At 28.4% G+C, this 27,792-nt stretch overlaps 3 protein-coding genes and 1 pseudogene across 3 annotated transcripts; 3 read left to right on the top strand and 1 right to left on the bottom strand.

Annotated features, from left to right (window-relative positions):
- Positions 1 to 390: 390 nt before the first annotated feature.
- Positions 391 to 18,628, bottom strand: LOC111614284 (annotated as a pseudogene).
- LOC111614374 (carboxypeptidase Q-like) lies at positions 5,966 to 7,162 on the top strand. The gene is made up of 2 exons (XM_023355748.1): positions 5,966 to 6,177; positions 6,246 to 7,162. The coding sequence occupies exons 1-2, from the start codon at positions 6,100 to 6,102 to the stop codon at positions 6,813 to 6,815; spliced, it is 648 nt and encodes a 215-aa protein (XP_023211516.1). The 5' UTR covers positions 5,966 to 6,099; the 3' UTR covers positions 6,816 to 7,162.
- Positions 15,543 to 16,194, top strand: LOC111614276 (nucleoporin p54-like; the record flags this gene model as incomplete). The annotated part of the gene is made up of 2 exons (XM_023355653.1): positions 15,543 to 15,547; positions 15,858 to 16,194. Coding segments are annotated over exons 1-2 (342 nt in total), but the record flags the coding sequence as incomplete, so codon positions are not given.
- Positions 18,629 to 21,839: 3,211 nt separating the features above from the next.
- On the top strand, positions 21,840 to 24,237 carry LOC111614367 (zinc finger protein 62 homolog). Its single transcript, XM_023355743.1, has 2 exons — positions 21,840 to 22,000; positions 22,070 to 24,237. The coding sequence occupies exon 2, from the start codon at positions 22,130 to 22,132 to the stop codon at positions 24,056 to 24,058; it is 1,929 nt and encodes a 642-aa protein (XP_023211511.1). The 5' UTR covers positions 21,840 to 22,000; positions 22,070 to 22,129; the 3' UTR covers positions 24,059 to 24,237.
- The last annotated feature ends 3,555 nt before the right edge of the window (positions 24,238 to 27,792 follow it).

Below are 27,792 nucleotides of genomic sequence, written 5' to 3'. Positions count from 1 at the left end.
AGTTATAGCTTTTTTTATTTTTGATTGAAATACTAATAAGTACTTAAATTCAAGATGTGGTTTATCAGGAACCCAACATTATATATGATTCCTTAATCACAAATTTGTTTTGTAAATAAATTTTTAAAATCATATCTGGGAAAAACAACAGAATAAACATTTAACATTTTAAATGTTATTTTAAAATCACAAACTACATACAGCTTTTGACTTTACTCACAAGTTATATAAGAATTTTGTACAAATATTTGAGAAAAGTACAATTTCTCTTAGAGAAAATGCACAATAACTAAAAACATGTATTATGTACTGTACAATATATATACAGAATAAATATATAAATTAATTTTATAAAATCGTTCAAATGAACAATTGATTTTATGCATTTAACTTGGATAAAACTTAAAGCTAATTTTGATAAATATTAGGAATTTCATGTTGACTAAAATGAAAATAATCTTAACTTCATATTTATTGGTTCATTCTTCTGAGAAGCATATATTTAATTTTATATCATTTTATAAATATACTTGTGTGTGTAGACATTAAACATATAAAATTTAGCTAGTTGTATAAGTTATCAAAATATAATGCTTTAATTTAAAAGAAAAAAAAAGAAACTTATTTATTCTTCAAAAATTAAAATTCTTGTTAAATATATATATAAAAATAAGATGATTCAAGTGCGTTTACTTGTTTCAAATACGTTACCATTGGGAATGAACGTACTAATATATACAAATGCAAAATCAAATTATATTTGTCTATTCTTGATGATAACATATTTGAAAATATCTGAATTATTCTGTTTATTTCTACATACATATTTAATATAAAAAAATGGATAGAATCTTAATTTTTGATCTTATTTACTGGTAATATGTAATTTATCATTTTATCTTATTTGATGTTTTATTTTTCAATATTGTTAAATGTTAAATAATTTTGACAATATTACAATAGGACTTAGTTTAAGAATACAGCAAATGACAACTTTGCTTATAAAAATGTAAAATGCAAATGACAAGTAATTGATATTTTTCAAAAATTTATATTTGAATTTCTTCTTGAGATTTTGTTATCAATTATTCATTATATGATTCATCTGTCACTGAGATTGTTCGATGTCTTTTAAGATGATTTTGTAATTGTATACGTTGTACAAATGTCTTCCCACAATAATTACACACATATGGTTTTTCACCAGTATGAATTTTTAAATGTGTTTTTAAATTACTACCACTTGCAAAACCTTTATTACAATATTTACAAATGTATGGCTTCTCACCTGTATGACCTCTTTTATGGATTTGTAATTTCACATTATTTATAAATCCTTTATTACATATATCACAAACAAATGGCCTGCTCTCACTATGAATTTTTAGATGATTCTTCAAATTACTACTAGATATACAACCTCTACCACACAAGTTACATACAAATGGCTTCTCTCCAGTATGGATCCGAAAATGAACTTGCAGTTTACCACTGTCAATAAATCCTTTACCACAAGTGTCACATTTATAAGGTCTTTCGCCTGTATGAATTCTTTGATGTATCTTTAAAGTGCTAGTATTGATAAATCGTTTTCCACAGAAATCACATATATATGGTTTTTCTCCAGTATGAATTCTCCGATGGGACTGTAATTGACTATTACTGATGAATCCTTTATGGCATATATCACAAGAAAATGGTTTTTCTCCTGTATGTGTCATTTGATGAGTTTTCAAATCATGACTTGTCATATATCTTTTATTGCAATAATCACAACTGTATGGTTTTTCACCAGTATGAGTTCTCAAGTGTGTTGATAACTGACTATTATTTAAAAAGCCTTTGCCACAGAAATTACATATGTGAGGTTTGTTTCCTGTATGAATTCTTTGGTGTGCTGTTAAATCACAACTTCTTCTAAATGTCTTACCACAAGAATCACATACATAAGGTCTTTCTCCAGTATGAATTCTGAGATGTTTCTTCAAATCGCTACCCGTTGTCCATAATTTTCCACATATTTCGCATACATATGGGGTTTCACCTGTATGAATTCTTGAATGAATTTTTAATTTACTAGCATTTATAAATGACTTATTACATATATCACATACAAATGGTCTTTCACCTGTATGAACCCTTTCATGAGTTTCCAAACATAATTTTCTTTGAAATTCTTTTCCACAAGTTGTACATGTGTACGGTTTTTTTTCTCTTGAATGGATTCTTAGTTGCTGTTTTAAATCACTACTTTTAATAAAAGCCTCATTACACAACTCAATATCTTGCGAAGCTAAGTCGTGAATTCTTGAATGTTTCTTTAATTGGCTGCTGTTTATAAATCTCTTTTGGCAAAAATTACAAAAAAATGGTTTTTCACCAGTATGAACAAAAGTATGCATCTGCATGTCAGCCTTTCTTCGAAAACCTCTATTGCAAAAATCACATATATATGGTTTATCAGATGAATGTATTTGTTTATGAGATTTCAAAGTTTTAGTTGTTGCAAATTTTTTATTACAAACATCACAAACAAGGGAAATATCCTTTGAATGTATTTTCCGATGAAGCTTTAATCTTATCATAGTTACAAATTTCTTACCACATATATCACATATATATAAATTTTTATTTTTGTGGAAGTGTTGATTGCATTCACTATCTTTTCGAAATGTTTTATCATATGTAAAATTAACATCTTGGGTATTAATGTTATCTTTATCATCTAAAACCAAGGTTTCTTGACAATTTATCTTCTCTACTTTTGCATCATTGGTATTGTCATTGATAATATTATAATCATAACATATTTCATCATATTCTGTTGTTTCATCTGATGAAGCACCACTTGTATTGATTATTACATTACATTGAAATATGTCAATATTATCAATATTTTTATCATCATAGTTCTCAGATGTATCGTCATCATTCAAAGACATGTTGCCCTATATTTTCATTATATAGTTTATGGGAATATTCTAAAATTTTGATATATTCATTTCTTCACTNAAGTTATAGCTGTAAAAAGTTTCGATGAACTCAAATCCAAAGCTGCTCAGGTTAGATGTAATTTAAATTTTTTTTTTTACGATAATATTTATGAAAATATACTAGCATGTTTTTTAATTTTTGGAACCTAACCCTCCTTTTCGTACTAATTCTTTGTTTCATATAACACGGATTCGCATAACACGGCAATTTTTTGGAACGTAACTACTGTGTTATACGGGGTTACCTATATTAAAAGTTAAAATTTCACAGAAAAGTTTCCTATATGTACTATTGCTTATGTACTCATTGTAGTTCTGAGACTAATAAACAAGTATATGATCTAAAGCAATATCAATAAACCAACATTTTTTGGAAAATATACTTTATTTGTTTATTTAAATATGATTAATGTTCTTAAGATTGATGACTCTTGGATTTGAAAAAAACCTATTAGTTTAATTACATATAAAAAGCATTTTAAAATTAACAGGGTGTTAATTTTCATATATGACATAAGTACTGGGAATTTTTTCTGTTAAATCAAAAGTTCATTAAATTGAGGTTTTACTGTAATATCATTCTGCCCACTTCAACACACAATGATAAGGAACTGGAAGAATTGATTTGACAAAGCTTGGTACTGTACTAATCAAAATGACTGAGAATGGTTTCACTTCATTAGCTCAAGAAATAAATATTTATGAATCCTCGGATAAAATTGCTCAAAAACGTTCCATTTTGCATAACCAACATCAACACTAAATGAAAGGAACTTCTCCATTTCTGGAATTTTTGTGTGATAACAAAGGACTTGTTTGTCAGAAAAATCAATAAACTGTTTGTGTCTATTGAAAAGTTTTAGTAAATACAGAAACAAATACAATTAATTTTTAATACATTAAAAAAAAATTAAGTAAAGACAAATATGAGAGAATCTTATATCCACGTGAAAATATTTTATTTTCATGTGGATATAAGATTTTATTATGGATAAGTATTTTATTAAAGCACATTTTAAACATTTGTATAATATAACAAATGTCTGGTTGGTGGAAATTACACAACTATTTCAAGAAAGATTAAGCCCCTACATGTATATGCATGGTGGTAAGGACATTTCAATATAATAAAAAATATTGAATACTTGAATAAAATCATAGTAATAATAATGATGTAATATGCCAATAAGTTACTGAACATAAAAATTGTTAACAATATTTGATGTCATAATTAGTTTTCAGCAGATTTTTGTGACAAATTTAAGCCAGATACACTGGAAAACACTAAATTCCAACATTACCAAAAATCTGCTCATACATAGTTTTTATAAAGTAGCAAATTAAAATTTATTTTAAACATTTTATTGCAAACATTTATAGATTATGCAACAAGCATTAAATAAAAGAAAATAGTGTTACTGAAAAGAAAATAATTTTGTACATAAAAAGATAATAGCAATAATTATTATGAAAATGTTATGGCATACATTAAATTATTATTAGTGAAAAAAGAAAAATTATTAAGAAAATATTAATAAAATGTAAAGTAAATAAATTTTTTAAACTTTATAAATATAAAAAATAAATCCAGATGAAAGATGTGTATGCTTTTATGTGTATTCATATACACTATAAATGTAGAACATACCAAAATTAAACTGAAAACAATATACAGTACAGTCGTGGTAGATACGTTCCGCTTAAGAATTTCGCATTGTAGGAATCCTTAAATACATGAGCCAATCACAGCCCGGCACGTGTGCAGTTTACGGACTACAGCTGTTTGAAAGGTTTTCTTCCATAAAATTAATCGATTCTAGACTAATTTGACTCAACATTTCCAAAACACGTATAATTTTTTGGGAATAATCTATAAACTATGCTATAAACAAAAAATTGTAGGATTACTTACCGAGTGTGCACCATTCGATGACGCCATTGCTTAAGCTTGTTTTCGTCATGGAGCAGTGCACTAAACGGTGGGCGCATTTTCTGATAAGTTATTTTTCTGCGAAAAATTCATTGAACTTTGGAGACATCATTAATAGAAATAATTTTTATGACCGTTGAATAAGACATGTTTTTTTCCACAAGAAATGTATAAAATTACAGTACTGTATTAGACTTACAGTACCTAATTTAGGCCTATATACTGTACAGATGATAGTAAACTCAACTTACCTGCCTAAACTCTCCGTAGCGTGTAAGTAGTTCGGCTGCTCGTCCACTATTGGTCCAGATTTGACCAATCCTGTCACGACACGAGTCAGCAATGACGTTTTACCGCATTTTACGAGTCTCTTTTAGTGTCTTTATACAAATATGGTTGCAATTTTTTCACTGCAATATATGAATCCGTCATGGAGCAGTGCACTAAACGGTGGGCGCATTTTCTGATAAGTTATTTTTCTGCGAAAAATTCATTGAACTTTGGAGACATCATTAATAGAAATAATTTTTATGACCGTTGAATAAGACATGTTTTTTTCCACAAGAAATGTATAAAATTACAGTACTGTATTAGACTTACAGTACCTAATTTAGGCCTATATACTGTACAGATGATAGTAAACTCAACTTACCTGCCTAAACTCTCCGTAGCGTGTAAGTAGTTCGGCTGCTCGTCCACTATTGGTCCAGATTTGACCAATCCTGTCACGACACGAGTCAGCAATGACGTTTTACCGCATTTTACGAGTCTCTTTTAGTGTCTTTATACAAATATGGTTGCAATTTTTTCACTGCAATATATGAATCCGTCATGGAGCAGTGCACTAAACGGTGGGCGCATTTTCTGATAAGTTATTTTTCTGCGAAAAATTCATTGAACTTTGGAGACATCATTATATGTCTCCAAAATTCATTGAATTTTGGAGACATCCGAGTATATATATGAACCCGTGTTATAGGGGGGTCTACTGTATATATGTTTATACTGTATATTGTTTTTGGTTAAATGTTCAGTCTTCATTCCCAAATTTAGTACTACAATATAAAATTGGTATTATATATACTCATTTCAGAAATATGGTGTTAATTTTTTGTTGTTTTCAAATTGTATATACGTGGATACTTTTTAGGAACAAAAGTTGTTATCCATTTGAAAATGAGTGCTAAGAATCTACCACCTGTGAAGTCACGAAATACCATCGTTGAAATGAAAGGACAAACATTTCCACAACAGGTATATGTAAAAACTATTTAAAATATTTGTTTTTAAAAAATATTAAATGCATATCTAAATTTAAATAGATAGTTCTGGTGAGTGGACACTTGGATAGCTGGGATGTTGGAGAGGGAGCAATGGATGATGGTGCTGGTGCTTTCATTTCCTGGCGTGTTCTTGATATCTTGACACGACTTAAACTAAAACCAAAACGTACGCTTCGAGCTGTTCTTTGGACAGGTGAAGAAGAAGGATTATTTGGAGCTATAACTCATCTTAATAACAATAAAAAGAATTTAAAAAATTTTAGTGTTGTAATGGAATCGGATATTGGAACATTTAAGCCATTAGGACTTACTTATTCAGGAAATAATACTATTGCTCAGTGTATAATGCAAGAAATTCTAAAATTAATGTCTCCCATTAATGCAACACAATTGAATTTAATGGAAGAAGGATCAGACACAACTGTGTTTATGAATGCTGGAGTACCTGGTATCAGTTTAGTAAATGCTAATGAGAAATACTTTTATTTCCATCATTCAAATGGTGATACCATGACAGTAGAAGATCCAGAAAATCTGGATTTGTGTACAGCTCTGTGGACAGCATCTGCTTATGTTTTAGCTGATATTCAAGAAATGCTTCCACGTTAATAAATACTAATCTATTGTCTTGTCTACTTAATTTTTATATAAATTTTACAGTGGTGTTAAATAAGTTTTGCAATAAATACTATTTTTTGATTATTTTTTATTTTTTAGTGATTAATCTGATAGTTATAGAGAAAGATCATCATTTAACAAATGAACAAGTAATAAAAATTATATAATAATTATATTTTGTTTTTTACTCAGTATGAAACTTTATATGAACTATTTGTTGTCATAAAATTTAATAAGGTCATAATTAGTCATTTAATATGGCTGTATATGTGATATTTAATTTGATTAAGTGTTCAATATTTCTCTGTAATTATAAAATATTTTTCAATATTTTGTTTACATTATTATATTTTTGTAAATCATATATTAATATATCTTAAATAAAATATTTTTAAATCCATAAATTATTCCTTTATATGAAATATTAAATCATATGAATTAGGTATTATTATTATAGGATTTTGTTAATCATAAATGAAACAAACATTACATGAATTTACAAAGTAAAGTATACCATTTCAAAAAAATATTATATAAAATATATGTATACATTGGATCAAATTCCTGTACACAAATTATATAAAAATATTACAAAGTAATAATTAAAAACTTTAAATTATAAAATAATTTCCAGACACTACATTAGTGAATTTGATAATTACATAAGGAAATGTTATAATTTAAACTTTTTAATGAAAAACTTAATTATTGATGATGATGATTAAAAGTTTGAAAATAAATCATACATTATTTACCTAAATAAAATAAGGACAAAGAAATGATTAAAGTATTGGATATTATATTTTAAATGCAATCATAGAGGGAAAAAAGTAACTTTATATTGTACCTTTCTAATAATTATGAAATAGAATAAATGAGAAATTTTATACATAAATGAGCAATTATTTATTGTGACGTTGTCACAATGCCAGGCTGCAATTTTTAATCATATACAGTACATGTTATCAATCTGAAATGCCCCTTTACATCATACTTTTCCTGATAGCAACAGAGTCATGCCAGTCATCTATGTAATTCTATTTAGAGAAAAATTTTTGAATTGAATTTACATGAAGTTTGTATACAGTTAATTGAGTTCTCCTGCCCCCAAGCTTTACATATTTAGTCTTGACTATCATCTAACACTGTTCTTGAGATTAAGGAAGGGCAGACAGATGGGAGACAGTGGGAATTTATAGGTCTACAATTTTTTCAAATTGTAGACCTATAAATTTATATTGTTTCTGAAACAGGTATTGAAAAGTTTTTGGATCATTCTAATATTCTGTTCTCTGATATTCAATTTGTATATAAGCTGAGATATTCAATTAGAGGCTGAAAACATTTGTGAATAATACATTTTGGTTATCTGATCAGTTTTGTTTTTATTAATCATATTTTATGACTAATCCATGTTACACACTTTCTTAAATAACCTTTATTTGAAAAATTTTTTACAGTTTTATTTCCTCAGAAATAACTCAAAAATGAAACATTTTGAACACAATTTTTTCTTGTTTTTAGTATGGAACTCGATGCTAAAATTTGATTCATTTTAAGAGAAATCAATATAAAATAGAAAATCAGTACAAAATTAATTTTAGAATTAAAAAATTCTAAAATTAATTTTAAACATTTCTTATCAATAGAATTCAAACAATAGAATTGTTGCAAAAAATAAGCTAATTCTGTGAAAAATTCAGTAATTTCAGAATAATTAAAAAAATTGCTAATAGATTAGAAATTAAAAATGAGAATTTACATGGTAAATGGAAAAAGTTCAATCTTAAAGGTTGAAGAACAAGTATTTTTGAGAAAATGGTTATGACTTTGTAATAATATGATTAAAAGATATAAGTTGAATCATTCATACTACTGTTAACATTAAACTGAATATCAATAATTACAGTTAATTCAGTCAATAATATCTGTATTCTTTTAAACATTTTTCAAAGTTATTTGATTTTCAAATGCTTCCATAACTCTTACTCCAAACTTATATGTCTATGTGAGTGTATTTGTGTTTTGAAATGGATTATAATTTATAAATAATTAAAAATAATATGGTGACTAAAATGCAGAAAATTAGAAAAGGGAAGAGGTGTCAAGGAAGTAATGTTTAGAGAAAACTTAGGATGTAAACAGTGACTGGAAAGATTATTGATATTAACTAAAGCAGATAATCTAAATCAGGTGCTGATGGTTCACAAAAAATACTATAATGCAATACTGAAGGACTAAAGAAAACTGATTGAGGAATTGGAATTGGAATAAGATCCAATGACAGTGATTGATGATACTTTAGAACAGTGATGAGCAACCTTTTCTGGATTTGGACCTAAAGTGAACTTTAGATTTCCAGTGGATGACTGATATGTTTTTCTCTTACAAAGTTGCAGGCTTTTAGCCTCTAAGTACCAACATCAAGTTCCATAACTATGTACTAAAATATGCTAATGATATGCAAACAATATACAGTTTATTCCATCTTTTTACTGGTCAAGTTTAGTTTGAACGTTCTTTATGAATATCAGGTTAATTAAAGTTGCATAATGGCAGGACAGAGAAAACAGAAAAATAAAATTAATTTCCAAAATACCAAGGGCCACATATTAGAACCTCGCTGACTGTGGATTGTTTATGGGTTGCCCAAATTCCTGAATAAAGCTACCAATATGAACACATAACCTGAAGACTATAGCTTATGTAAAAATGCCTAAGTTATTGTGGTGCATTAGACTCATAGGGAGAAGAGCTCTCCAGACTAGGTCCTAGAGAAAATGTTGGTGATATTGTTCTAGGAGTAAAGTGAGGATTATAGGTAGATAGTAAGGAACAGTGTGTGAAAGTAGAGTCTGAGGTTACCTTGGAAAAGATTATTTCACTAATATTAGATGTTTTGCTTTATAACTTTTTTTCTCATTATGAACATTTCTGTAACTCCTATTTAATTTCTTACAATAAAATGTATAAAAAATATGGTATATACTGTATATTACATACATACAGTACAGTATGTTATAAAAATAACAGAAAATACCACTTGATATTTTGATATGTTCAAAAATTTGCCAGTGTTTGATTCCAATGATATTAGTCTACAAGAAATCTATCATATAAGAAACAAAGTAGTTTTTTGTCTGCTATTTCAAATTGCAGACCTATACATTTCCACTAACATCCATCTGTCTGTCCTGTGTTAATCTCGATAACAGTTAGGTAGATGAAAAGAAAGACCAGATATGGAACAGATATGGAAAGCTTAGGGGCTGGAGGCATCAATTAAATATATACAAACTTCCTGTCTAGTCGCAATTTCAACTCAAAAATTTCTCCAGTACAGGGTTAGATAGATGACTAGCACAATTCAATTGTTATCAGAATAAGTATGATGTACAGAGGCAAGACACCACTAAAATTCAGACCAGATATGGAAAGCTTAGAGGCCAGAGACACCAATTAACTATATATGAACTTCAAGTATGGACCAGAAGTCAAGTGACTTTTTTTAGATTAAAAGATGATTAAAAATTGCAGCCTGGTATTGTGATTAAATATAAGATACATATATCAATATTTCATTCAATGTATGTAAAAATAATATAACAAATTTAAGTATTAATGAGTTGGTGAATTTTACCAGTTGTTCAATATAATTACAATTATATATCCAAAGGCTATATTATCTTCAGGCTAGAATGAGGTTAATTTTAATTATGATTAACTTAGATTATGTTTGTATGTAGTCAATCATAATCTAAACTAAAAGTTAAGTCTATGATATATGATTGACTATCAAATTATACTTTGGTTTAATATATATGATACAGCAAAAATTTCACAATGAATAATTTAGCTACAAAGTATAAAATAAATTGACATAGACATTAACAAAATTATTTATAAAATGTTTTATTTCATCTTAATTTAAATATCTATTCTACTAAACGTAAACATTTGATTTTACATGACTCTGTCATAGTTTGAACTACAGTAAATTTATAGTACATTACAAATAATATAAAGTTATAGCTTTTTTTATTTTTGATTGAAATACTAATAAGTACTTAAATTCAAGATGTGGTTTATCAGGAACCCAACATTATATATGATTCCTTAATCACAAATTTGTTTTGTAAATAAATTTTTAAAATCATATCTGGGAAAAACAACAGAATAAACATTTAACATTTTAAATGTTATTTTAAAATCACAAACTACATACAGCTTTTGACTTTACTCACAAGTTATATAAGAATTTTGTACAAATATTTGAGAAAAGTACAATTTCTCTTAGAGAAAATGCACAATAACTAAAAACATGTATTATGTACTGTACAATATATATACAGAATAAATATATAAATTAATTTTATAAAATCGTTCAAATGAACAATTGATTTTATGCATTTAACTTGGATAAAACTTAAAGCTAATTTTGATAAATATTAGGAATTTCATGTTGACTAAAATGAAAATAATCTTAACTTCATATTTATTGGTTCATTCTTCTGAGAAGCATATATTTAATTTTATATCATTTTATAAATATACTTGTGTGTGTAGACATTAAACATATAAAATTTAGCTAGTTGTATAAGTTATCAAAATATAATGCTTTAATTTAAAAGAAAAAAAAAGAAACTTATTTATTCTTCAAAAATTAAAATTCTTGTTAAATATATATATAAAAATAAGATGATTCAAGTGCGTTTACTTGTTTCAAATACGTTACCATTGGGAATGAACGTACTAATATATACAAATGCAAAATCAAATTATATTTGTCTATTCTTGATGATAACATATTTGAAAATATCTGAATTATTCTGTTTATTTCTACATACATATTTAATATAAAAAAATGGATAGAATCTTAATTTTTGATCTTATTTACTGGTAATATGTAATTTATCATTTTATCTTATTTGATGTTTTATTTTTCAATATTGTTAAATGTTAAATAATTTTGACAATATTACAATAGGACTTAGTTTAAGAATACAGCAAATGACAACTTTGCTTATAAAAATGTAAAATGCAAATGACAAGTAATTGATATTTTTCAAAAATTTATATTTGAATTTCTTCTTGAGATTTTGTTATCAATTATTCATTATATGATTCATCTGTCACTGAGATTGTTCGATGTCTTTTAAGATGATTTTGTAATTGTATACGTTGTACAAATGTCTTCCCACAATAATTACACACATATGGTTTTTCACCAGTATGAATTTTTAAATGTGTTTTTAAATTACTACCACTTGCAAAACCTTTATTACAATATTTACAAATGTATGGCTTCTCACCTGTATGACCTCTTTTATGGATTTGTAATTTCACATTATTTATAAATCCTTTATTACATATATCACAAACAAATGGCCTGCTCTCACTATGAATTTTTAGATGATTCTTCAAATTACTACTAGATATACAACCTCTACCACACAAGTTACATACAAATGGCTTCTCTCCAGTATGGATCCGAAAATGAACTTGCAGTTTACCACTGTCAATAAATCCTTTACCACAAGTGTCACATTTATAAGGTCTTTCGCCTGTATGAATTCTTTGATGTATCTTTAAAGTGCTAGTATTGATAAATCGTTTTCCACAGAAATCACATATATATGGTTTTTCTCCAGTATGAATTCTCCGATGGGACTGTAATTGACTATTACTGATGAATCCTTTATGGCATATATCACAAGAAAATGGTTTTTCTCCTGTATGTGTCATTTGATGAGTTTTCAAATCATGACTTGTCATATATCTTTTATTGCAATAATCACAACTGTATGGTTTTTCACCAGTATGAGTTCTCAAGTGTGTTGATAACTGACTATTATTTAAAAAGCCTTTGCCACAGAAATTACATATGTGAGGTTTGTTTCCTGTATGAATTCTTTGGTGTGCTGTTAAATCACAACTTCTTCTAAATGTCTTACCACAAGAATCACATACATAAGGTCTTTCTCCAGTATGAATTCTGAGATGTTTCTTCAAATCGCTACCCGTTGTCCATAATTTTCCACATATTTCGCATACATATGGGGTTTCACCTGTATGAATTCTTGAATGAATTTTTAATTTACTAGCATTTATAAATGACTTATTACATATATCACATACAAATGGTCTTTCACCTGTATGAACCCTTTCATGAGTTTCCAAACATAATTTTCTTTGAAATTCTTTTCCACAAGTTGTACATGTGTACGGTTTTTTTTCTCTTGAATGGATTCTTAGTTGCTGTTTTAAATCACTACTTTTAATAAAAGCCTCATTACACAACTCAATATCTTGCGAAGCTAAGTCGTGAATTCTTGAATGTTTCTTTAATTGGCTGCTGTTTATAAATCTCTTTTGGCAAAAATTACAAAAAAATGGTTTTTCACCAGTATGAACAAAAGTATGCATCTGCATGTCAGCCTTTCTTCGAAAACCTCTATTGCAAAAATCACATATATATGGTTTATCAGATGAATGTATTTGTTTATGAGATTTCAAAGTTTTAGTTGTTGCAAATTTTTTATTACAAACATCACAAACAAGGGAAATATCCTTTGAATGTATTTTCCGATGAAGCTTTAATCTTATCATAGTTACAAATTTCTTACCACATATATCACATATATATAAATTTTTATTTTTGTGGAAGTGTTGATTGCATTCACTATCTTTTCGAAATGTTTTATCATATGTAAAATTAACATCTTGGGTATTAATGTTATCTTTATCATCTAAAACCAAGGTTTCTTGACAATTTATCTTCTCTACTTTTGCATCATTGGTATTGTCATTGATAATATTATAATCATAACATATTTCATCATATTCTGTTGTTTCATCTGATGAAGCACCACTTGTATTGATTATTACATTACATTGAAATATGTCAATATTATCAATATTTTTATCATCATAGTTCTCAGATGTATCGTCATCATTCAAAGACATGTTGCCCTATATTTTCATTATATAGTTTATGGGAATATTCTAAAATTTTGATATATTCATTTCTTCACTCCTATGAAATATATAAAAATATAAATATTAAATCAAACAATAATAATTATATAAACTTACTTTATCATTTATAAAACTATATAACAGTAATATGTTAACTTATATAAAATTCTATTTTGTGAAATTCTGTACAGTATTTTATATCAAAATAATATATAATGTATAAAATAAGAATATCTAAAATAAAAAATTCAACTGAAATATTGGTTAATACAACATTTCAAATATACAAGGTGTGCCTACTAACTTCAGGGACTGAATTTATTAAAAAATAAGTTTTTGGCAGAAATTATTCAGTATAGTCAGTCTTCGAAAGTAGAAACTGTCTATTGGAGAAAGATAAGGCTTATTTTAAACTGTAAAATTTCACAGTCCATTCAGTGTTATCACTCTTACTGTAGGTTGAAATAAAGTATCAGTGTCTTGAATGTTGCACTGTTACTTGAATAATAATAAAGTGGAAAAAAGTTACCAGATTTATTCTATTTAGTCACCCAATTTCCAAAGAATCAAACAATACTTGCTCTCAAACAGTAAGTGTTTTTTAATAAACTTAGTTGCAAGCTAAAGAAAAGTTTTAGATAGAATACTGTTTATAGAATAAATACAATATTTAAAAATAAAATATATATTTTAAAGAAGATATTCTTAAATTGTATTAAATTTTTAATGTAATTATTTGAAACCATATTGAATTAGATCCTAAATTACAATTAACAATTTAGCATATTTTTTGCTTTTAAGTACTTAAATGAAACTGATAGGTAAATTAATATAGTTTTTGAGTAAACATTTCATTTAATAGTGTAAATTAATGAAAGCTATGATAATTAATAAACAATTAAAATTTTTATAGCTTGGTTAAGTCTCAATAATTTATTTAAATTATATGAATTATAATATTTGTTTTGTAACTAGTAAATAAAAGTACAGTAATACCTCGACTTACGCGAATCCGGAGTTACGCGATTTTCAAATTTCGTCGATTCGTCTTTTGTTTGAGTGTCATGCAACTCTTGATTACTCACTCCCCCCACACTATTGTTCAGCTTACATGTTCAGACGTGTCGCGTGGAATCGACATATAGCTACAATTTATTTCGTGTTATTTATTTCTGTGTTTGTTATATCTATGGAGACTTGAGAGACTCTATGTTATGATTTCTTGTAACCGTGAACGAATCAAAAGACGTGATAAGATTAACGAGAACATTTATTAGTTTACAACATCCGACTTGGATTTTACACANATTTTACATATTAAGTGTATAAAATTAAAAAATTAATTACAAAAAATTATTTAAAAAATAGAAATTAATGTATATTAAAATTATTGTTGAAACACTTGTTTTTTTTAAATAGATTGAAATACATTCAACACTTCATATAAGACAATTAGGTGTGAAATTAAGTCATATGAAATAATTATAATTATCGGAATAATATTTTCTAATGTATAAATGATTACGCTATTCTTCAGAAACTGATATTGATTGAAAATTAACAATAAAATAATAATTTGATGAATTTTAAGTCAATATTTCAATATATATCGTTTATATTTATTTTACTACATCTTAATATTTGACAAATAAATAGAATTTTAACTCCAAAATTTTAAACAGAGTATTTTTATTTTAATTTCTGAACTATTTTTTAGTCTTTCAGTTGTGTGGGCACTAAATGGGGTTTTTAATCAAGTCCATTGTGTGCTCGGTGGGGCGCGCCCTCTTGTGGACAAACCCACCAAAAAGTTCGTAGTTTTTTTGAGTCATTTGGATTCGAACTCGGGACCATCCAGAACAGTAGGCTGAGACCTAAACCGCCTCGGCAGTGAGCGATTAACGCAAAAATAATCTATATTTATGTTAATGAGCCAAATGAAATGAAATCCTCCAAAAGGATTTCATTTCATTTTGAGAAAAATTATATTTTGAGAAAAATTAAATTATAGTTGCATTTGTTTAACAAAAAAAAAAAAAAAAAAAAAAAAAACAGAAATCAAATTGAACTTGGACATAAAGTATTAAAGATAATGGCACAACAGGAAGTTATGCGTAAATATGGTTATGCCATACAAGCAGATGAAGAACAACTTAGAGTTCAATTAGAAGCAATTCAGGCCGAGTTAAATGCTCCAACACAATTTAAGGGTCGTTTAAAGGAATTATTATCTCAAATTCGTATGCAGAATCATGTTGGTGCTGCTTTTGGGGAATCTGAACGCTATAGTCTTGATGAAAATTTACAAGAAGAAATTAAATTATACTTGAAAAATCAACAAGAAGGTCTCTCTCATTTACTGAAAATTTTAAAGGATGACAGTGAAGAATTAATTCTATTTTATCAAGAGAAACTTTTTATAGATTATTTTATAAAAGAAATTCAGAGTTCTAGCCTATATTACATTTCTAACATAACATCATATCATACCATTGTTGTTAAGAAATTAACGATTAGCATAAATATGTAAATTCTTTTCTAAATTAATTTCATCTCATTTGATAAATTAAATACTCCTAGTATCAATGCATATTTTATAAATAAATACTAACACGATAAAAATAAATATATGCAATAAAAGACTAAAATAAACTTTATATTTAGTTGAAAAAAAAATTATATATAAGATTATGTTTTTATTAACATATATACATTATATAACTATTGCACATATAATCAAAATCCAGCAAGATTCTAGTTTCTTCTTGCTGGATTTTGATTTTATATTCAGTGTTTATTAATTCTATGTGCAGTAAGCTAGAACTTTTTTTTCTATAATAATTTTCAGGCACCTTTCTCTCTTTTCTAGCAATTTCTTTAATTAAATCAAAGAACTAACGTTTTCAGCTATTTTAAAAGGCCTTCTTTATTAATTTATACCCAATTTTTAGTAGGTGAACTTACATATGTTATATGTACATACAGTACTGTATTTCATCTTTATAATACAAAGATTTATAACTGAACAGTAAATAGAGTACTTGAATTAATATATCATAATAAACCACAGGATCTATTAAATAAAAACTGAAAGCTTAAATGAAACTGCAAATATATTATCCTAATAAGAAGTATGTTTCAATCAAAATAATGACTAATAGATGCAATCCAATAGTCCACTAGTTGTCAAGTGGTTAATAAACTAAAGCTCATAAAAACACTTATTTTTCTGATTGCCACTTAAATCTCAGAAGCCTGGACCATAAATGCCACTTCTTGGAAGTCCATATTTCAAAGGAAACTTGATTCCTTTGAAATATGGACATATAGAAGAATGCTAAGAATCTCTTGAATGAAGCACCGAACAAATTGCTCCATCCTAAATCAACTGAAAATCACAACACACCTTACCACTAAAATATACCAATCCTACTTTTGCTTCTTGGGACATATTTCCAGATGCAAGAATGGATTTGAGAAACAAATTCTAGATGGAAAGATCAATGGCAAATGCCCTAGAGGCAGATGTCAGATTAGGTGGGCAGACCAAGTAATGATCACAGGACATAAATGTATGAAATCATCCAATGGCACAACACTGTTAGTAGTGGAAAGATACAATTAAAGCCGTCAATTCATAATATCACCATGCCCACTGAAGGGCTTAGGACTAAGAAGAAAAATATCATATTTAATACATTAACATAAAAAAGATTATTGAAACATTTAACAGAAGTGAATAATACAATAATTAAATTTTCCTGCAGTTATTAATTATATTAAACATTTTACATATTAAGTGTATAAAATTAAAAAATTAATTACAAAAAATTATTTAAAAAATAGAAATTAATGTATATTAAAATTATTGTTGAAACACTTGTTTTTTTTTAAATAGATTGAAATACATTCAACACTTCATATAAGACAATTAGGTGTGAAATTAAGTCATATGAAATAATTATAATTATCGGAATAATATTTTCTAATGTATAAATGATTACGCTATTCTTCAGAAACTGATATTGATTGAAAATTAACAATAAAATAATAATTTGATGAATTTTAAGTCAATATTTCAATATATATCGTTTATATTTATTTTACTACATCTTAATATTTGACAAATAAATAGAATTTTAACTCCAAAATTTTAAACAGAGTATTTTTATTTTAATTTCTGAACTATTTTTTAGTCTTTCAGTTGTGTGGGCACTAAATGGGGTTTTTAATCAAGTCCATTGTGTGCTCGGTGGGGCGCGCCCTCTTGTGGACAAACCCACCAAAAAGTTCGTAGTTTTTTTGAGTCATTTGGATTCGAACTCGGGACCATCCAGAACAGTAGGCTGAGACCTAAACCGCCTCGGCAGTGAGCGATTAACGCAAAAATAATCTATATTTATGTAAATATAAATTATTTTTTGCGTTAATCGCTCGAAAAGATAAAATCATCTTCATTTATTTCAATTAATAACAATAGTAGTAATAATTATATATTTAATATGTTCAAAATTATTTCTAAATACAGATATTTTGAAAGTATTTCGATTGCTTAAATAAACCGAAATGATTTAATAATTTATATATCAGTTTTTAGTAGCTAAATTGATATGTAAGCTGAATCAATTAGAAATGAAATTAAATACCATTTTTGACAAATTGATTTGTTTACAACACAAGATGACGCCATATTTTATCATTGATATTAACATCCCCTGGTGATTATATTTGAAACTATCATTGATTTTAGTGCCGCAATTTTTTCACGAAACATTATAATTTATCAAAATTATATATTAATATTGTTTATTTTATAAATAAATTTTATGTTTATGTTATTACTAATATACAAACTTTTGTTATAAATTACACTGAAAATTTTAACAATTATGTTCTACAACATAAGCATTGCGTATGCAGCTTGCGGCTCTCTGGCTTTTTCTATGGCCACATTAATTTCTTAATTTACAGAAAATCCACATGTCTATTAAACAAAACAAATCGATAAATTTGAAAATTAATTATAAAGAAGACATGAATACTGTGGATAAGTTAGTAGATTTGACGGTGTGTGAACTGTCAAGTGTAATTATCGAGTTGAAATATAAAGTTTCCCAAACATTGAAAAACAACTTTGAAAATGCAACTTATTACTAAAATTAATTACATATGAAACAGTTGATCTTATTAGATATAGAAACTGAAGAACTATAATTTTCCATAGAATTTTGTTTTTTAATTTACTGCAACGCAACACTTTGGCCATCTGCCTAGGGAGAGTCTTTCCGAGTCCAGAGAGGGCTTTTTAAGGGAAACTAGTTACTACTCAGGCGTTACAGAAAACCCGGAAAACTCCACGATGCCAACCCGTCCTAATACTACTTTCGCACACAATCCACGACTCACTTCGATCTCGATTGTGACTGTCGCCAGTCGAACGTCATGCTGTTCGCACAGGCAGTCCGCTTGAGAAGAGCCCGGCTATTACACACGATGATAAAACTGACATAACTACGCGTTAATCACGAACACCAACAAACAAAATGGAAGTTTTGATTGGAAATAAATACAGTACTTTTTCTTGCCATGTATCTAATAATAGACAGATGTCATCGTCTCTCCAGTTGTCTTTTTTATTTCTCTGTTGATAGCCCAACACGTGTTCCGCAGCCATCTTGTATGTTCTCGCGCGCGAGGGATTATGGGATCTCTCTTATGACTGGATCTAGTTTCAAGAACTCTCTTGAGTCGATCGCGATTGAACCGCGATTCAGTCGAGATTGAAACAGTCGAGAGTAGGGTTTCTCATTTCCCGGTATTTTGCTTGTCCCGGGATCCCGGGATAAAAGTGAACTGTTTCCCGGGATCCCGGGAAATCCCGGGATAGAATTAATTATTTTTAAGGTATACAAAATATCTTGAAATCAAATGATATAATTATTTTCCATTTTTTAAAGTAATTTTAAAGTTTTGTAACCTCCAAAATCATATTAATAATGCTGTGTTAGGTCTATAGGCCTATAATAAAAATTACCTTTAAATAACGTAGAAATTTTCACAAATAGAAAAAAATTAATTAAAGTTTGCTGGAAACTGCATACAACAACAACAAAAAAAATGTTTTGAATTGAGTTAAAAATTAAAAAAATGAACTTCTAATTTAGAAGGTAATTTTCGTTTTTTAAATAAAATATAATACAAAATATTGCAAACTTTTATAAGATTTTAAAAAGCAAAGATGGTCAATACTCCGATAACTCACTCTAATTCTTATTTTAGTAATGAAAAGTCTTGCCACCGAGAATGCCCTTTCCGATTCAATTGATGTGATTGGAATAGTGTTTAATGCATTTAAGAGAAGACAGATATTATGTGTTTTTTCACCTGTAGCCTGGAAGCTTTCGAGTTCGTTTTCGAGATTGTAGTACTTCTTTCGCTCTCTAGTATTCTTGATTTGTCTACCTTGGCTGCTTTAATAGCGGCATCAAGCTTAGAGCTCGATAATTCGGCAATTCATTTGGCTTTAATAATCAGGTTTATGAAGAAAAACTTCATACTTGCAGACTTTGTACTCGTTTGTATCCTTGCCCAATTTGCACAATCTGGCGTCAGGCATTTATTGAAGCTACTGGGCATGGTTAAAACTCAAGACAGCGTAAGCACAATTATTCCAGATATTACAGGTTCCGACAAGTAAAGAATTTTTATAGTCATGCCACAAATAAGCTATATATTGATTATTGACCATTTGTGACATGCTATAACGAGCAAAAATTTAAAAAAACTAATAGGTAGGTTTAAAATTAATAAATACAAATGTATTCTGGCAGTGAATGAGTTAATTATGCTTTCTATTTGCAAAACTCCTCAACCTTAACACAAAATAAGAAAAAAAGTGAATTTTTAAGAAATTTGCGGGATTTCCCGGGATAAGAAAAATTTCCCGGGATATTTCCCGGGTTAAAAAAACAACCGGGATCCCGGGATCCCGGAATCCCGTTTCAGAAACCCTAGTCGAGAGAGGTCGCACCAAAGCACAGTTGCCGACCTTGATAGCAATCTAGATTGAAATGCTCGGTGCGATCACTCAAAACTTAAATAAATAAGTGACTGTTCAATTATATAGCATTTAAATAAGTTTATAAAAAATTAGACTGCATGTAAATTATGTCGATTAAGAATTCTATTTCTGATTGTTTTTATAAGACGAGAAGCATCAGAAAATAAGAAAATCTCCTGTTATCATTTAAAATATGTAAGAAGTAATGTTTAGCATCACCTAAAACAAAACATCGCGAAAAAAAACAACTTCGATAAACAAATTACTATCAAATTTTTAAGTTTACCAGTTTACATTTACTTCAGAAATGTCTTCGTACTTCTGTTGGTAGCATTCTAGTCTTTAATAATATATAGGCGTATACTGATGTTAAAATATCTTAATCTTCACAGAACGAAAAGGACAAAAATCTTATTTTAAGGATTTTTAGTTTATAACACAATATATTAAAGATAGAGCAACAATGACAGCCGGATGGCCGAGCGGTCAAGATCACAGTATACCGCTCTGGAGAACCCGGAATCGAATCCGGACGGGTCGAATAATTTCCAGGAATTTTCGTGAGTGGTCCGCCTGGATATGTCGGGTAACGTCCCTCACCACCCGGCCGTCCCATTGTGGACCTAGTCAAATCCATAATTGGCTTACTAAAAGAGGCTTTTTTAGGGAGGAAAGAGCAAAAAAATATATTCCGCCATAGGGCGGAATATATTTTTTTGCTCTTTCCGCCCTATGGGCAGTAGGGTGCATAGTGCTCATAGAGCGGAAGAGCAAAAATATATATATATATATATATATAGAGTAACAATGAAACATTAAATTCTAAAAATAATCTATTTTTATTATTCTTGCTGTTATAATTTTCTATTAAATATTTTTAACCAGAAATTTCTATAATTTGTAACATATTTTTGTAATATTTAAATTCTTCATAAAAATTGAATATATTATGTAGGTGGCGTAATATTAGTTATCATGGCGTGACCCAGTTTACGATTTAGTGTGACAAGTGTTTTTGTAATGACTATTTAATAAATAAATTAGTTTTTGAAAATAAACTGTACGATAAGTGATCCTGATAATGTAAAGTTACCGACGAAAATTGAACTGAGTTAAATGCATGATGATAAGTGTTCAGGTATATATTTATCTGACATATTTTAAATATAAAGAATCGATGGACTAAAATATTCAAATGTTTTAACAGAAATCAAGCGTTGATTATCCGTATGATATCTAAAAACAAGCATCATTTTGACTGAAAGTTATGGAAGAAAATGATAATGAAAACATTACTATAGATGATATCTTTCAGTGTGATGTATTAATTAACACAAATAGTTCCTCAATGGATGATATAAATGGTACATTATCAATGCATAACAAAATCGGTTATGATTGTAGAGATGAAGATGAAAATTCTCTTGATATTAATGATCAGTTAAAAGAGAAAAGTTTGAATTGCAAGGATCAAAATTGCCATGTTGAGATTCTCCTTGATGATGAATTCAATACTGAAGGGAATGGTTTTGAACATAATTTCTGTGACGAAATATTTTCAAATTTTAATGAAAATAAAATTCACCAAGAAAATTTTCCCAGTAAAAAACCTTTCATTTGTGATATATGTGGAAAAAAATATAAAAATATGGTAAAATTGAAATCACACTTAAAAGTTCATATGGGAGATACATCTCTTACTTGTGATATATGCAATAAAATATTCACAACTCCTACAACAATGAGAAGACATAAGCAAATACATTCTACTGAAAAACCATATGTTTGTGAATCTTGTGGTAAAGCATTTAGAAGAAAATTTGATTTGCAGACTCATACATTTATTCATACAGGAGAAAAGCCATATTTCTGTAATTTATGTCAAAAAGGATTTACTAGTAGCAGTCATCTAAATAAGCATGTAAAAATTCATACTGAAGAACAATGTATTCCGAAAAGAGATTTTAAAAATATTCCAAATTCTCAGTTTAGAAATGATTCAGGAAGAAATACTTATAAATGTGAAATTTGTGGTAAAGATTTTCAAAAGAGAATATCCCTAAAAATACATCTAGGAATTCATAATACAAGTGATAAAGCATATATTTGCAGTATATGTAATAAATTATGTTTGACTAGTAATGATTTAGAAACCCACCAACTTATACATTCAGAAGGTAATCAGTTTTCTTGTAATTTGTGTCAAAAAGTTTTCCTTAATAATAAACAGTTAAAGATACATTATAGAATTCATTCTCAAGAAAAGTCACATGTTTGTGATTCATGTGGTAAATCTTTTGCTAATCCAAGCACTTTAAAAATTCATGAAAGAATACATACTGGTGAGAAGCCTTTTCAATGTGATACTTGTGGTAAAAGATTTAGAGTTAGTGGTAAATTACAAGTACATATAAGAACTCATACTGGTGAAACACCATATATTTGTGAAGTTTGTGGAAAAGCATATACCACTAGCAGTGATCTTAAAAAACATTTTCGTATTCATACCGGAGAAAAGCCATATAATTGTCAATTATGCAATAAAGCATTTAGAAGGAGCTGTGACTTAAAAGCTCATCAAAAAATACATACTGGAAAAAAATCCCACTTATGTAAATATTGTAATAAAGGTTTTATGAATAACACAAAGTTAACAATACATTTAAGGACACATACTGGAGAAAAACCTTTCCCTTGTGATTCTTGTGACAAAAAGTTTGCAACAAATTATGATTTAAAAATGCATCAAATGACACACACAGGAGAGAAACCATTTACATGTGATATATGTAATAAAGGATTTATCAACAACAGTTTAATGAATTCACACAAACGAATCCATACCGGAGAAAGATTGCATACTTGTGACTTTTGTGAAAAATCATTTGTTAACCTCAGTTCTTTGAAAATTCATCAAAGGATTCATACTGGTGAAAGGCCATATAAGTGTAATGTATGTAATAAAGGATTTAGAACTAGTGGAAAACTACAGATACATATAAGAACTCATACCGGTGAAGCACCATATATTTGTAAAGTATGTGGTAAAGGTCATATTACAAGCAGTGATCTAAAAAAACATTTTCGTATTCATACAGGAGAAAAACCCTATACTTGTAATATATGTAATAAATCTTTTCGTAGAAGTTGTGACTTAAAGTCACATGAGAAAATTCATACAAAGAATCCTTTATGATTACAATAATAACAATAAAATTATAAAATATTTATTAGAAAATATACTAAAGTAAATTATATAACTCCTTTTAAAGGAAAAAGCTAGACTAGACATTTTTTCTATAGAAAATAAATGTTGATGAAGATGAAATATATAATACAAAAATAGTAACTTTTATAAGAAAGTTTGTGTAGTTGTGTTTTTAATTCTTTAATAGAGAGAATATTTTTTGTTGAACTGATGTGGACTAGAGTTTAAATTTTGCTTTTGATATTTCAAAGCAAATTGTTAATAATTTTGAATATAAAATTATCTGAAATAAAAATATGTATAAAGATAGTACTTAAAATTTGAATAAATTAGTTCAATTGTGGTGAAAGTGAAAAATTAATTTTTAATTGCAATTAAAATATGTTATTTTCTATTAATAACTTTTAGAGTTGTATTTACTACTGAATATGTGTATGGTTACTACATAATTTAAATTATTTTTTCTTTTTTCCTATAGATTGTTATTTGAGGTTGAATTATTTTATCAGTGGAATAAATTTATATGAAAAGTAGTCATATTTATGTGAAATTAAAATTGTATAAAAAGAGTGAAGTGTAAGGTAAAGAAATTATTTTTTTCTGTTATACATTATATACATACAGAGTAGTTTTATATTTATAATTATTGATTATTAATCAACTATTAATTCAATTTGATCTAATTTATATCTGATAGTTAAGCTGGAACTAAAGTCCTATCTACACATTCAATGTTAAAAACTTTGTGACAAGTTCACAAAAAGTAAGACTTCTTTAAAATTATTGAATGTTGATGATCAAATTTTCAAAGAATACTTTGAACTTTCTAATCATCTTGGTCTAATAAATTAAAATGAAAGTGAACCTGAAGATGGGCTAAATTAGACTGAAACTATTTGTTATAGAAAAACTTATGCTGGTAACAAGGTATTTGATATATAAATGTTTAAAATAATCTGAGCCAGTTTTAATTTATTAAAATTCAATTTTTCTCTCTCTCTTAACTGTTCATATGGAAGTTTTAGCATACTGATCTCCAATTCAACAACCAGTATTGGTTACATGAATCAACCCACTGAGCAGATGAATATTCTGGTACCTTGATATGATGGCCAGGAGACATTCACAGTTGGCAAGTATAGAAAAGACATGGTTGTTGGGATCAAGTTTAGTTGAAGAGTAAAGCGTAGGGCCTGACGAATCTGTTGGTGGTGAGAATAGACTATCCAGTAGTGAGATGTCTCTTCTTCCCACAGTATTGGCAGGTTGGAAAGGACGAGATTCTGTAAATAAAAATGAATTAAGTGGAACTGTCTTCATACATAGACAGTACAGCAGCATCTCCAACTGACATGATATGCAGTGTTCATAAGTTCAATGTTAGAAGGGTTCTAGGTGGTCTCAGCCCTTGTTTTAAAGCATAGTTAACCATGTCTTGGTCAGGAGGTACCTTCTCTGTTGGTGGATGGCTCTCAGGAGATCGATTACATGGGAAGCTATCCTGTCAGAAAAGCAGAATATTGTCCCAATTGGGCTGTGCTGTCTTGAAGGGATATCTAAGAGATACCAAATAGTGTGTAAAAGAGGATGATAGAAGACAATTCATGCTTCTGGGTTGATTATTAGAGTTGGTGAAGATTGAGACATCTGAACCAGCACTTGAAGAACAAAATGACTGTCCATAATGATAATTATTGGCCAACTAAGTCATCCCAACTGGAGAGCTCTGTAGATTTTCAGTGCTTCCACTGTATAGATGCTGTGCTTGAGATCAACTTCATGACCTCACAGATTGATGACAAGGCCACGCAAATAGAGACTTGGCTGCATTGGTCCCCATCATCAACCAAACAGGCCATCTGTTCTGTTTGGCTGATGATAGAGATGTGCTCAGGAAGGACTTTCCTAACCAAGGAAATTGTGTTATACAGATCTCATCCTGCAGTCTAAAAATGGCATTTATGATTTGTTCTATGAGGTGCAGGACCCCAAATTCTGCTATTGGGCATATGATGTGCAAAAGGTTCCATTTCCCACAATTATTAACTCCTCATTACCTCTTAGAAGGATTTTAACTTCAATATTGTGGTTCATAACATGACAAAGGTCAAAATGTAGTTTTTCATTGTAAATATTTTCACAAGCTGAAACCAGTTTTCACAAACTATAACTACGAGAATTATTTATTGTGACATGCTGAGCTGCAATTTTTAATAATAATTTTAGATTATTTCATTTAAAATATATGATCTTCTACCTGAAATTAGTAGTGGCTTGCCCCTGTACATCATACTTTTCCTTTAACAATACAGTCGTGCCAGTCATCTATTAACTGCTTTCAGGGGATTTGAATTGAAAAAATGTGACTTCCGGTTTGCATCGGAAGTTCATATATAGTTAATTGGCGCCTCTTGTCTCTAAGGTTTCCATATCTAGTCTCAGATTTCATCTAACTCCGTTCTCGAGAGTAAGACAGCGGATGGACGACAATGGAAATTTGTAGGTCTACATTTTTTTCAAATTGCAGCCTCGTGAGGTTACAGATCGACGCGAACTAACGGATTGGAATGTTTAAAATGTCAATAGGATATATCCAGCTTTGACTCTGACACTTGTAGACATGACAAAATTTGGAAATAAATGTAGTATTCCTTTGAAAGCAAAATTGTCGCGTTGTAAGTAATGAAGACATTAAAAAATTCAGTCGTCAGAATAGAAAATATAGCGTGAAATATGAGCAAAAGTTTCAAAGTTGGATCAACACTTGCGGCGAAGTTGAACGAAAGTGTCAAATTGATTAGAAGAGTTTATACAATTCACTTTATTTGCAGCATAAATTACGTATAAATAGCAAGTTTTATATAATAGAAAATTAATTAAAAATATTCCATTAAATTTTTTAATAAATTATTATATACATGTATAAATCTGGTGTATAAACTTATAATTTCATACACGGTATTTAATTAACAAAGAAAAATTCAGATTAAACTATCGCTCGCTCTTTATACATGTGGCATTACGTAAGTATAATAAATTTCATTAATTTTGCTTTATCGAGGCAGGAAAATCAAAAAAGCTGTGTTTTCTAATTAATTAAACTTTGCATATAAACCATCTTAATTCAAGGATGCTGTCTACATAAATTGAATGATATTTATATAGGTTTTCCTCTATTCTCCTTTCTCAAAGTTTTCCTTGGCTAAGCGAGTGTTTCGGTTTATTCAAATTGATAATGCATTCGTTACAACAAGCATTAATGACGAACGAAAGATTACCTCGTCATCCTCTGTGCTATTTGCATCCGTTACTCTCTGTCCGAATGCAGCCATTAAAATTATGCAGAGGAACCAATCTCTTCTACAACAAAAAACTATATTCACGTTACCAATTTTGTCTGCAGTTGTTTCTATGGAGCTCGACATTCAGAATTTTCTTAGATTTTCTGTGGTGGTTGGAGAAAGTTACTTAATTACAATTACATTCTGGAATTTTTGGCTTTCTTCTTCTTCTTCCTTTATATTAGTGTACAGTTTAGTTTTGTTAAAAGATGACGATTTTATTGGGAAAACAATACAAGCGCATTTGCAGAAGAAGTGGAGAAATGGAAACGTTTGCAATGGATCGTATTTGCCAGTTTCTTTATTTCTGTATTTTTTGTGATAATGATTTGCATTCCTTCAGATTTTTTATTGTATCCTGCTATAGACAGTCGAACAAAA

This window comes from Centruroides sculpturatus, unplaced genomic scaffold (assembly GCF_000671375.1).
Source record: "Centruroides sculpturatus isolate CEXI.00-Female unplaced genomic scaffold, Cexi_2.0 scaffold139, whole genome shotgun sequence".
Taxonomy (NCBI): domain Eukaryota; kingdom Metazoa; phylum Arthropoda; class Arachnida; order Scorpiones; family Buthidae; genus Centruroides; species Centruroides sculpturatus.
This window is presented reverse-complemented; position numbering and strand designations above follow the sequence as displayed.

What these genes read in the sequence shown, in the direction of transcription:
- LOC111614367 (XM_023355743.1), top strand. Translation starts at nt 22,130, where the DNA reads ATGGAAGAAAATGATAATGAAAACATTACTATAGATGATATCTTTCAG.
- LOC111614374 (XM_023355748.1), top strand. Translation starts at nt 6,100, where the DNA reads ATGAGTGCTAAGAATCTACCACCTGTGAAGTCACGAAATACCATCGTT. An exon ending in GACAAACATTTCCACAACAG is followed by an intron (nt 6,178 to 6,245) that starts GTATATGTAAAA and finishes AAATTTAAATAG; the next exon opens with ATAGTTCTGGTGAGTGGACA.